We start from the raw sequence: 13,824 nt of genomic DNA on the forward strand, positions 1-13,824 counted from the left end.
AATCTGTTTAGTGTATTCATCTCTTGCTCTCCCTGTACCCTCCACGCTGCCCTCCAATACTAAATTGGTGATCCCTTGATGCCTCAGAATATGCCCTACCAACCAATCCCTTCTTCTAGTCAAGTTGTGCCACAAATTCCTCTTCTCTCCAATTCTATTCAATACCTCCTCATTAGTTATGTGATCTACCCATCTAATCTTCAGCATTCTTCTGTAGCACCACATCTCGAAGGCTTCTATTCTCGTCTTGTCTAAACTATTTATCGTCCACGTTTCACTTCCAGACAAGCTACACTCCATACAAATACTTTCAGAAACGACTTCCTGACACTTAAATCTGTACTCGATGTTAACAAATTTCTCTTCTTCAGAAACGCTTTCCTTGTCATTGCCAGTCTACATTTTATATCCTTTCTACTTCGACCATAATCAGTTATTTTGCTCCCCAAATAGCAAAACTCATTTACTACTTTAAGTGTCTCATTTCCTAATCTAATTCCCTCAGCATCACCCGATTTAATTCGACTACATTCCATTATCCTCGTTTTGCTTTTGTTGATGTTCATCTTATACCCTCCTTTCAAGATACTGTTGATTCCGTTCAACTGCTCTTCCAAGTCCTTTGCTGTCTCTGACAGAATGACAATGTCATCGGCGAACCCCAAAATTTTTATTTCTTGTCCATGGATTTTAATTCCTACTCCGAATTTTTCTGTTGTATCCTTTGCTGCTTGCTCAATATACATATTGAATAACATCGGGGATAGGCTACAACCCTGTTTCACTCCCTTCCCAACCACTGCTTCCCTTTCATGCCCCTCGACTCTTATAACTGCCACCTGTTTTCTGTACAAATTGTAATAGCCTTTCGCTCCTCTATTTTACCCCTGCCACCTTCAGAATTTGAAAGAGAGTATTCCAGTCAACGTTGTCAAAAGTTTTCTCTATACAAATGCTAGAAACGCAGGTTTGCCTTTCCTTAATCTATTTTCTAAGATAAATCGTAGGGTCAGTAATGCCCCACGTGTTCCAACATTTCTACGAAATCCAAACTGATCTCCCCGAGGTCGGCTTCTACCTCTCTTACCATTCGTCTGTAAAGAATTCGTGTTAGTATTTTGCACCCGTGGCTTATTAAACTGACAGTTTGGTAATTTTCACATCTGTCAACACCTGGTTTCTTTGGGATTGGAATTAGTATATTCTTCTTAAAGCCTGAGGGTATTTCACCTGTCTCATACATCTTTGTAACAGCATAGTTAAAACATCAAAATTTTGTGTTTTGCCATTGATCCCATGTTTGTATTATGTTTCGATCAATAAACAGGGAGTTCTGAAATCAGTTCAGTCTTTTTGAAACACCTTGTATTTCCGTAGTTCTATTGTTGTTATTTTAGATTTCAGTTTGTGGCCGTCCATTACCTCCTATTTCCTGCGGCTGACGCATAAGCTTCAATTCGTATTCTTACTAACTGATAAGATTCCGTATTTGATGTTTATATTGTGGTGTCACGTGAACAGGTGACGATGTCATCGGTCATAATTTGCAGATCATGCATTCCATTTCGGAGCCTGTTCTGACGTCTCTGGACAGAGTCGGCAGGTGGTGTCGAAAGTTACGGCCTGCTGGAGACAAATGGCCAGGTGGCGTGTGGCAGGTAGGGGCCGACTCACCAGGCACGGTGTAGTTGAGCTCCGCAGCAGTAGGCCCGCCGTACGGGCCGGACTCCACACGCACGTTGTACGCACACTCGTGCAGCACGTGCGGGTCGTGCTCCACCTCTGAGACTACGGGCGGCACCAGCGACCACGTCTCCTGAAACACAAAACACGCACTGACTCGTCTTCTTCCTTCGTCGCTATTTCAGCTCAACAAAGATCGTTCCTCAGCCAGAGTATACGCTCAGACAAAATACTAAACGACACACTGCGAAGCAGTTATTTGAATGGGACGGATATCTGTAGATTTGACGGTCATTAACAGATAAGCAAATGATTACAATTTCAGGAAAACTGGAAGATTTGTTCAAGAGAAATAGCTCCACAAATTAAGAAAGCTACTAATGTGGTCCACCTCTGCCTAATATACAAGGCTCACTCCAAAAGAAATGCACACTATTTTTGTAAAAATACAGTTTTCATTCTGCATGTGTGAAAGTTTTACAGTGTGTAGGTACATCCTTCCCGCTTGTTTTCAAACTTAGTTCAACCTGTTCCCGTGAGTGGCGCCGTCACAGCATGTCTTCAAGATGGCTGCTACACTTGACTTCCGTCAGAAGCAACGTGCTGTCATAGAATTCCTGTGATCTGAAAACGAAACAGTGGGAAACATCCACATGAGGTTGAAAAAGGTGTACGGAGATGATGCTGTCGATCGCAGTACAGTTAGTCGGTGGGCAAGCAGGTTACGTGATGAAAGCGGACACGGCAATATTGAGGATTGTCCACGCAGCGGCAGACAATCCAGACAATGTGCAGTGAGTTAAAGAATTGGAGACTGCTGACAGACGCATCACAGTGAACGAATTGTCACGCTACGTTGGGATAGGGGAAGGAAGTGTTTGCAGAATACTGAAAGCGTTGGCGTTAAAAAAGGTTTGTGCCAGGTGGGTTCCCAGAATGTCGACAGTGGCTCACAAAGAAACAAGAAAACCGGTATGCAGCGAACTTTTGGAACAGTACGAGAATGGTGGAGATGAATTTCTTGGAAGGATTGTGACAGGTGATGAAACATGGCTCCATCATTTTTCACCAGAGACGAAGAGGCAATCAGTGGAGTGGCATCATGCAAATTCACCAAAGAAAAAAACATTCAAAACCACACCTTCTGCAGGAAAAGTTATGGCTACGGTGTTTTTCGATTCCGAAGGACTCTTGCTTGTGAACATCATGCCAAGTGGAACCACTATAAATTCTGATGCATATGTGACGACAATGAAGAAACTTCAAGCTCGACTGAGTCGTGTTCGACAACATCGGCAAAAGCAAGATGTTTTGCTGTTGCACGACAATGCACGGCCACATGTCAGTCAAAAAACCATGGAAGCGATCACAAAACTCGAATGGACAACACTCAAACACCTGCCTTACAGTCCTGACCTGGCTCCATGTGACTATCATCTCTTTGAGAAACTGAAAGAGTTTCTTCGGGGAACAAGGTTTGAAGATGATGACTCCCTTGTGCACGCTGCCAAGCAGTGGTTCCAACAGGTTGGTCCAGAATGTTACCGTCCGGGTATACAGCCGCTGGTTCCAAGGTGGCCTAAGGCAGTTGAGAGGGATGGAAATTATGTGGAGAAATATAAATATTGTTTCTAAAGGATGTATCTACACACTGCAGAACTTTCAAACATGTAGAATAAAAGATGGATTTTTAAAAAAAAAGTTGTGTGCATTTCTTCTGGAGTGCTCTCGTACAAGCCATTATTCAGCTTGGCACTGATTGAATGCTGGATGCCCTCCTGAAAGACATTGTGTCGAATTCTGTTCGATTGGGGGATTAGATCGTCAAAATCTTGGGCTGGTTGTAGAGCCTTGCCCATAATGATCCAGACAATTCTCAATTGGGAACGGAACAGGCGACCTTGCTAGCCAAGGTAGGGTTTGCGAAGCACGAAGACAAGCAGTAGAAACTCTTGCTGTGTGCTTGCGGGAACTATCTTGCTGAAATGTGAGCTCAGGATGGTTTGCCATGAAGGGCAACGAAAGAGAATCTATAATATCGCCAACGTACTGCTGTGGTGTAAGTGTGCCGTGGATGACACCCAAGGGGGTTCTGATACAAAATTAAGTGGTACCCTAGGTCACTACTCGTGGCGACAATCAGGTTGGTATCCCACCGCAGTCAGGGGCGTCTCCAGACACGCCTTCGCTGGTCTTTGGAGTTCAGTTCGAAGTGGGATTGACCACTGATGACTCCAGTCAGTGAGATTATGGGCCGAATGTGCCCGACACCACTGCAGACGAGTTTCTTGGAGTACAGATGTCAATGGCTGTCGGTGAAAGGGGTGCCGGGAGCTCATATCAATTCCTGTGAGCCACCTGTTAATGGATGTTGTGTTTATTGGAGCACCAGTTGCATAATGATCAATCCGGGGCTCTTATCGGTACTCACGTTGTGTTGCCTCTCTAGGTCGACCATATCCTTCTTGACACAGTGTTCAGCCATGGTTCAACCATCCCTGCAACCTCCGTCGAGTAGTGGCATCGATCCTATTCAAACATTGAGCGATTCGACGATTACTCGCACTGGCTTCTTCTTTCAGCCCAACTAAACGTCCTCTCCTTGTGGAAACCTATCCCTTCTTACCATGTGTGTGTGTGTGTGTGTGTGTGTGTGTGTGTGTGTGTGTGTGTGTGTGTGTGTGTGCATGTAAAATTTCCTTAGCACCTATTTCACTTATAGATTCGTATGCGGCTACATTTCAGTGATAGTTTTCTGTTCTATCCCATCTCACCATGTATCTGTGGACATGTCCTGAGCAACTATACACTTATAAGTAGGAGGCAATTCTTCTAGCAATGGCTTACCCACCAATTTCGAATGGTATTGTAGACTAGAGCACACAGCAAGGTGAATGTTTACACACACATGATCAGAAGAGGGGAGCAAAACCTATTTCACGTGTCCTCAGTTGAGTCCCACAATCCAAGGTGAACACCACTGCTTCATTCAGCCTGTGGTAGTGGAATAGGGCAATGTTGTCTCCTGCACTGTGAACTGACTTGCCAATTTAAAAAACATGAACGTTTCCAGCACAGGCTGTAGTCTCTGTTAGTTGTGAAATGCGTCCTCAGTCCATCCTGCTACATCATCGTTATTTGCAGAAAAGTATTCCTTTGCCCTCCCATTATCATTTCCTCCCATTCACCATATAGGAGGCTATGGATGCAGTTCTCAGCTGTATGCTCTCAATTGTACACATTTCCCTCGAATAGTCAGTATCTTCTACTCTAGCTTTTTCACACCAGTTCAAGAGTTATTGCAGTGGTGGCAGAAAGGTTGTGTGGGTAGGTGAGACTATAGGACAGTCTTGCATGCCCTCTGGTGGCAGTATTGTGAACTAGAGCAGTCGGTCTCCAAACTTTGAGGGGAACATGCGCAATCGGAATAAGTAGGGGTGGGGGTGCTGAAAAGGGGGGGGGTGTGGAGCAGCGGCTTGTGTGGAGGACAAACCAGCAGCAGGCTATCACTACTAAGAACAAATTTCCCATCAAAACTCAAAATAGAGAAATAAATAAAGACTGTACCTTTCAATCTTCCTCTCCAGTAGCTCAGAAATTCACAAGTGGAGGAGGTGAGATGAAGTGGGGGAGTGGAGGAGGAAATGGGGGAGGGGAAGGCTGGGGGATTTCCTAGGAGAGGAGAAGTGGCTCAGAACTGAACAAGTGGCGCTTTTCCCAGAGGATTGGGTGAGGAGGAGGGGTAGGGGCATGGGTGCTGGGGGGGGGGGAGAGAAGGGGAGATTCACTTAGCAAGTTAAGGGGCCCCTGGGGCGAGGAGAGCGACAGGTTGAGAACATAAATCAATCAGCTTGTATATCAGTTTTGTATCAAAAGTGGAACAGAACCTGCTTTGCCCCACTCTTATTAATGGACCATATGACTTCATTTATGTGGCTGCAACTAAGCAGAAAGCAAAACACGTGTCGGCATCCTATACTATGCTACTACGATTGATGTCACTATTAACGTAAAATCCAGCTATCGATGGGAGTACAAAATGGCGTACTTTTGAGCCGTGATCAATACAGTATTAAGAGTGCTTTGCTAGAAACGGAAACCAGCAAGGAAGTATCTAATATAAGTCACAATTAATAATATCTATAGAATGGCAGTTATTGAACTATATGAAATAAAATTGTCATAACTTCTGAACAGTTAGCGCTAGGACATTCAATCTGCACGGTTGGCTGCGGGGTGTGATAGGAATTAATATGCGCAGTATGGTTTGCTTTAGCGACGAAACCCATTTTCATGTGGATGGGTTTGTCAATAAGTAAAATTGGCGCGTTTGGGGGAATGAGAATCCGCTTTTCGCGATCGAGAAGTCTCTTCACCCTCAACGAGTGACTGTGTGGTGTGCAATGTCCAGCCATGAAATAATCGGTGCGATATTCCTTGATGGCACAGTGACTGCTGAACGGTACGTGAAGGTTTTGGAACATGATTTCATCCCCATTATCCAAAGTGACCCTGTTTCGACAAGATGTGTTTCATGCAAGATGGAGCTCGAGCCCATCGGAGCAGCAGAGTGTTTGATGTCCTGGAGGAGCACATTAGCGACTGCATTCTCACTCTCGGGTACCAAGAGGCTACTGGCATAAGCCTCGATTGGCCGCCATCTTCTTCGGATATGAACACATGCTCTATATCATCGCCAACGATGGTAGACATCGAACATGTCATAACCTAAATCCGAATATCTGTGGTGACGTTCACCTGTTGACTAAAGTGTGTGCACGCCATAGTTTGTAACTAATTTAGGTTTTTTTCATGTAGTTCAATAATTGTGTCTCTGTATTATGCTAACGTAGTTGAAAGACCATACAAGAAGATGAAAAGAAGCGAATTACACAGATAATTCTGTTAACTCAGCGAATACTGTCACCTGTAATGATAGCGATGGGGAGCTGCTAGGTACGCTGCAATGACACAACGGAAGAGTATCTGGTAAAAGAGCACAGTGGCTGCTTAAAATTTCTCAGCTCGGAAGTGTACAAGTTCAATTGTGAAGGCTGTGATAAGATTTCGTTGGCTGAATGGGCAGGACCTTTTTCTCGTGATGTAAAAACACGGCTTTAAAGAGAATGTTAAAATAGCATGTAGTCGTCACTGGGCACATTATGAATGGCATTAAAGCCGATTTAAAAAATCTGCACCGAGATCAAAAACGAGCTTTACTCAACTTATTAGAAGAAATTATAATATATGCTAACTTAAAAAAATAACTATTTTGTCATGCAAAATAATGGTCACGTCCTGCAGAAAGTGTCATCACTTCTGTCTCTATGCTGTTCATTTTTGGAACACAATGTACGACTAGCTTAGAGGCAGAAGTGATGACATTTTCTGCAGGGACTGACCATTTTGCAGGACGATGCTCAAGCATGTACAGTGCAAGCTGTTACTGATTTGTTTGACTGATGGGGCTGCTAAGTGCTACACCACCTACTGCACTCCCCTGGCTTCAGCCCTCGTGAGTTCAACTCGGCCGACCGAAGTGGCCGTGCGGTTAAAGGCGCTGCAGTCTGGAACCGCAAGACCGCTACGGTCGCAGGTTCGAATCCTGCCTCGGGCATGGCTGTTTGTGATGTCCTTAGGTTAGTTAGGTTTAACTAGTTCTAAGTTCTAGGGGACTAATGACCTCAGCAGTTGAGTCCCATAGTGCTCAGAGCCATTTTTTAGTTCAACTCGATTTCTAAACTGAAGGAAATACTTCACGGCATTCACTTCAGAACTGCTACAAATTTGTCGGGCAATTGACCGCGCCGCTCGAACTGTCAACATAGCTGACACTGCTAAGAGTATCGTACGACTTCCACATCGCTGGCAAAGGGTTACACACAATGCTGGTGACTACTTTGAAGGTCAGTAAAACTTTGAAAGACATATCTATTTTGTACGAGCTGTAAATAAATAGTTACCACTATTAAACTTCCATCGCTCGTATTTTACGCCCTCTTATCCCGTGAAAAATGATCTGATATACAGGGTGTGCTAGAAATGTTATGAGTTATGACAACTTCGAGTGGTTGTAGAGGGAGCCTTGAGAAACAAATCAAGGATAGGAAACAGTGTCTGTAAAAGTTATCCAACAACGCGACATAGGCTGACGGACCATAGGAGGAATGTCACGGAGTTTTATATGAGAAAAACATGAAATATTTCCGCAGTTGCGAATTCGGACAACTATCAGCTGTACAATACGATGATCTCAGTGACAATTTGTGCCAGACCGGGAGTCGAACCTGAATTTCCCAATAACCGTGAGGAATCGCCATACCATTAGGCTATCCGAGCATGACTCATGAAATAGTATTTCCGAACAACACAGCATTGAGAAATGCTGTATTGTCTCGTAATGTTCTTTGTTAATTAGTGTTTCCGCAACTGATTGCCACTATCGCCAGTGGAGAAAATAAAACTAGCTGCTTTGTACAAAGGCCTTGTTTCCTAAGAATATAATGCTTTGTTGCTTTGGTGGACGGTAGTTTCGGACACGGGTTTCCATTTGCAGTTTATTTTTCTCCTGTGTACCAAAAACCGTTGCAGGTTTTAGAGGATTCCAGGAGAAGAACAAACTGCAGATGAAAATCGATGTAAGAAACTGTTATCTACCGAGACAACAGAGCATGGCATTCAAAGGAGACAAGGCCTTTCTATGTGTCAGATAGCTCCATCCTCTCCACTGGCGACCACGGCAATCAGTCGCGATCACTGAATAGCAAACAACATTGCGAGGAGTACCGTCAACGAATAAAGTCACGTTTGCTGCTCAAGGAGTAGACCAGTGGCAGGCGGCGGCACCTGTATCTTCTGTGCTGTATAGCATCGTTGGTCACGCGCTCCAATCCTCGATTGGTCCCTCAAGACACCCTCCACAACACTTCGAAGTTTATACAACTTGGCTTTTACACTTATAACATTCATGACGCATTTTTCTAATTATAAACATGCAAATCAAGTCATATTTTAGGATTGTGCAATAACACACACACACACACACACACACACACACACACACACACACACACTTTACGTCTAGGGGTGTCAATCACCTTTTGTTAGAGTGAAAATATTTGCTGAAGCTTTTTGTCGGCCATCGGCACTATATGTTCGTAAAGACTAGTTATGCTCCTGAGCGATGGCAGGGTATAGGCATTCTGCGATATTCGTATGCAGTGTATGTTGTCTGTCATCCAGTCATCTAATCCGCGTGTAAGATAGTAGGGATAGCAAAACTGAAATTCCTGATTCGTTTCTAAAATATCTGCCCCTCTTAGAGAGACTCATTTTTATGCTTTTCGTGTTGAAAATGACTCCTTACTGGAATAGCTGGTATACTGCACACTTCGTTAGTAGACCCTACTAGTTCGGTGAAGTCTTATTGGCCCAGGGCTGGCGAATGGTAACGAGGTGTAGTGTCACTGAGAAGCACCAGTGAACATCTTATCTCTGACAAATGTTGTTCCTCATGACGTTATCTGTAGACCGTACAGTTCGTTGCAAAGACTTAGAAATACCCTAAATTTTGGCATGATCTTTATTTTTAAAATGGATAATGAAAGTTTGTCCCACTTAACTCGACTCGCAGGGAGAAATAAAGATGCCTGGACATGACAGAAATGCAAAACGTGGACAGGTCGTTTCTGAACAAGGCTTGGTGTTATCACCTCAACACGACAAAGTGCAGAAATTCACATGAAGGGGCAATACTTTAATGACATAACCAACATTCACACCAATGTGACGTGCTAGTTGAACAACGTCAGAAGCAAGGATATTTGACAGTTTCACGTGCTTGTGCGTTGTTCTCAAGTGGGAAGCAGACTATGTAGAACACCTGAAGCATTAAAGCAAGCATTAGCTTTCTGCATTTTTCATTAATCCACTCTGTAAACTTTTATGGTCGTGTTGCACTGTCGGCCACAGCCTACTTAGCTACTCACCACGTCCTCCAAGACTCCCACGCCTTCCTCCAATCCAACTTTAAGCTCCAGGTAGACTGGTGTAGTACCAGGTGATTGTAATTAAAGTGCAGCTAATCACGGAGGTCCAGTGTGGACTGCAATTACCGTATGGCAGCGAAGCTTGCTAGATATGCTAGAGCGGTAATGGGGAACCGATTGACGCTCGAAAGAAAATAGTTCCAATTTGGCGCTGTGCGCTGGTTGTATGACAATATGAGATCCACGTTGTCATTTGACAAGCCGTAACTTGAGTGAAGAGTATGGGTGTAGAGAAAAGAGACAGTGTATCGTCACTGAAACTATTTTATGTGAACTGCAGCAAATGCAGTGTATCATAATTTTCTAGAACAACACTTTTATCATGCTGAAAGGAGAATTCTTTCTTAGCAGCCCTGTCAATTAAATTTGTAGTATTAACATCTCTTGTTATCTGAAAATATTCAACATCTTTTCTTTCGCTTCATTCTTAATTAATCTTATCATAGATTTACCAATCAGCCTTTGAATATTCTTATAGTTTAAAGCGAAGTCTTTTATTTTCATCTTTGTATTTTTATCATAATAACTTTTAGGCCCTGTCAAAGCCTCAATTTGTAATCCATTTACTATCTCCTAATTCATCAGTTCATTCACCTGACATACAACCTGTTTCCACAGTATTTTCACCATTATCAATATATATTAAACTGTCTGTATCAAAATATATAACTACTTGTCCTAGCTTATCTAGCATATCATACTATTTAAGCCTGTCATTTGCTGTAGTAAATGTTGTTATAAAAATACTTGTAGATCTATTATTTTCTGCACAATAATCCTTGAAATTATACTTCTTCTGGACCATATTGGCGGTAATAAAACTTATATCTGTATTATCTAGTCAATCATCTGATAGTATTTCATAAAACCTTTATCATCTGTAACACACTCTGTTTTACTCTCATTTTGACATTGTCCAAATTTTCCCCATAAAGAATTCAGGTATATTTTTGCAACAGCTAGTTTTCCAGGGTTTACTTTTATTTTATCAAGATTTAAGTCGCTAATTACTTTTTTCTTTCAAATATTTTATATACATATCATCATTTTCAAAATCATTAGGGCTCATTCCTAATTTAATTTTCATGAAGTTGTTCACATAATTTTTTAACAACTCATTGCTTTTATGTTCAAAATTTCACAGTTCATAAATATCTAAAATTTTATATCTTTTTCTATAGTTTTATTATTTCATCAGTTGTCCAAGATCCAATAAAACGTCTTTCTTCACCACTGTAATTAGTTTTTTTATTTTTTCTTCTCCAGATTTTAAACATAAATGAAACAACTTTTCTTTTTTATCCATTTTTATTTGGGTAGGTAAAACTGTGCAATACAATTCTTTTTGTGCCAATAGTTTACATTTTATAAACCTGTACCATTCACTATTATAATATTACGGTTTATATATTTTTGATGAATGACATACAGGATAATTATCATAATATTGTACAGTTGGATATAGACTATGTACATCAACATATTTTATTGTTGTATTAAGACCATCTATTTCAGCTCTTAATTTTATTGTGTATAAGTACCATAAAAAGCTTCTCTTGGATTCAGTGGTTCAACAATGTCAGGTAAATCCTGCAATTTCTTAAATTTTTTATACATTGCTGAGTCAATCCAATTACATTCCCACATCTACTAAATTATATCCTGAATTTCGTATTTCTGTTTTTCTCATTAATGTTGTTTGATATAAATCATCCTCTGATTCTCGATTTTTATTGTTAATTGTTTCAGTATTAAAACATTTTTACAGTCATGTCAAAAACAGCAATCATACTGATAAACGATTTTGGTGTCTTTAACAAAACCATCTCCTTTTGCTCCAGCTGTAGTTACTTCTCCTCCATTGAGAGCATGTTGAATATTATTATTTTTTAAACTATTAAGCCAAGCTATAGATTCTTTACTATAATTTTCTTTTTCTTCTTTGTGCAATATGGCAATTTTTCCTTTAGGCATATATTTGGATCTTATATAGCCACACAGACTCTAGCAATTGTTAAGTAACAGAATGGATCAGTATTAGCTACCTCTATAAATTGTTTTCTTAATTCTAAACAATCTCTTTCCAATATATCTACACCAGAATTACAATATTCATTACTTTTTCTCTTCTTATTGAAATACAATTTTCTTTAACTTTTGGGCTATATCATTTAAGAAACAGTTCTCTATCTTTAGGTTTCATAGAGTCAACACAGTAATACTCTAAATCAGCAATTGGTCGTATGTAATTTCCATTTTCTTATGTATTGAATAAATGTGCAAACTAATTGAATGTTGTCATTGACATGTATATGCCATTTACATTTCATCTCTTCAAATAAATATTGTACTCTGAGGAAAATAATTTATTTGTACTCAAAATAGACTGCCAAAAATTACTTAATCTGAACCAACTTTATCACTCAAATAACAATTATATATACAGATTCTATTCTTCTTTACTCTGTCAAACCTCGATGCAGATACGTTAGCTGAAGGATGTGGCCATTATTTAATGGAGTCTGAAATATGTTATGCTTGGGGAGAGCGTGTTGTGTGACAAAACACTCTTTATCCTCGCTTTTGTACGACTCACTGCCATTCCTGAGCGGTTTTGAGACCTGTCCTAAAGAAAGAGTGGCGTCTTTAAGTCCAAATCAAAGGAGTGCTCTGTTAACTTGGAGATGGACTCCGTGCCATTCTGATGTACAGAAGGTCAGAGGCCAGAAGCTTGGTGAAGGCGAGGGTCATCAGCAAGTGGAAGGTTTTCCTTAGGTAATATTTTCACTTTTTGAGAGTAAATTATTTTTTTAAATTAATTCTAGCGCCCTAAAAATGCCCAATATTTTCAACTAAAATTTTACTGTATTTTGATTAGGGATGAGAAACTTTAAAATTAATTCTGTTGCTGCTCCTTGATGATTTTTTAAATTAACTTACGGCATTTCAGGCTGGAAAGGTTTCCCATCTGGAATATCAGAAATTAAAATATTCATCAAAGAAAGTTCGTTCACGAAACGCCCCCCCCCCCCCTTTTGTGCATTAAATGGACCCACTTACTACAGTGTTCCCAGTCTCAGCAGCTCAACTGGTGTAAAGTCAGCTCATTCGATTAAAGAAATGTGACTGAATAAACACGAAGACTCATTTGTTGCATGAAGTATTACCATCGTGTGCTCTCCAGATGTGATTCTTATGCTTGCTGCAACAAATTTTGTATTGACAGACCTCACCTCACCTGGTTTTCTTACACTTTCGAAACGAATACTGTGACGATAACAATGCTAATAGCGGGTATAGCTCTAAAATCAATGAAATATGTAGCTAAGTAAGAGTAAACTCACACATATAGTATGAACGTATGCTTGCTACAATGAACATTGAACCAAGAACACTTAACTTTGCGTTGAATATAGCACAAAATACACACTTAAGACCCTTCAAAAGTCCTTAAACATACATTCAGCTACCAAATTCCACTCAACACAGTGTCAGTAGAAGACTTCACCAATAACGTAGTTCTAGATGGATCAAACAACAGCATGATAATCAATATTGAGCGAACATTCCATGAAGGATAGATGTATTTTTCTTGTAATTGGTACCAGTATTTCCTAGGAGGAGAGAAACGTAATCCTCTTATAAGCGAGCAACTATTTAGAAAAAAATAGACTACGTTACACTATAATTCATGCTGCCCTTGGTTATACAGGAAGACGAAACACAGTAGTAACTTCACACAACTATTAAAAACAAAACCTTCCACTTTAATAATGCATATGCCTTCACCTCGATGCGTGGCTAGACTAAGCAGCTTAGAACCGGTCTTACCTTCTCTCCTACCACCACTCCTACCCCCCCCTCCCCCCTCCCCCCCCCAAAAAACCAATCATGTAGACAGGGATACTGGTTTTCCAGGCCTGTTCTGTTCTCTCGCTGATGGTACGCAAAGAACACGACCTAATGCAAGTGCTCTGCTTTGGTCGGTTTTGGGTTGGGCATGATATACTGTTTCCCGTCTGCAGCTGGATCCTCCCATAGGTAGTGGTTTCGCTTTCTCAGGCCTGTTCCATCCTCCCGCTGATGGTACACA

The 13,824-nt window shown here is 41.0% G+C and overlaps 1 protein-coding gene across 1 annotated transcript in view; it reads right to left on the reverse strand.

Annotated features, from left to right (window-relative positions):
• The window catches only part of LOC124605960, a 661,483-nt gene that overhangs the window by 63,702 nt on the left and 583,957 nt on the right, over window positions 1-13,824 (reverse strand). Inside the window, exon 5 of the mRNA XM_047137923.1 lies at window positions 1,675-1,816. Coding sequence (XP_046993879.1) covers window positions 1,675-1,816 — 142 coding nt within the window. The remainder of the gene's footprint in view (window positions 1-1,674; window positions 1,817-13,824) is intronic.

Source organism: Schistocerca americana, chromosome 3, assembly GCF_021461395.2.
Source record: "Schistocerca americana isolate TAMUIC-IGC-003095 chromosome 3, iqSchAmer2.1, whole genome shotgun sequence".
Taxonomy (NCBI): Eukaryota; Metazoa; Arthropoda; class Insecta; order Orthoptera; family Acrididae; genus Schistocerca; species Schistocerca americana.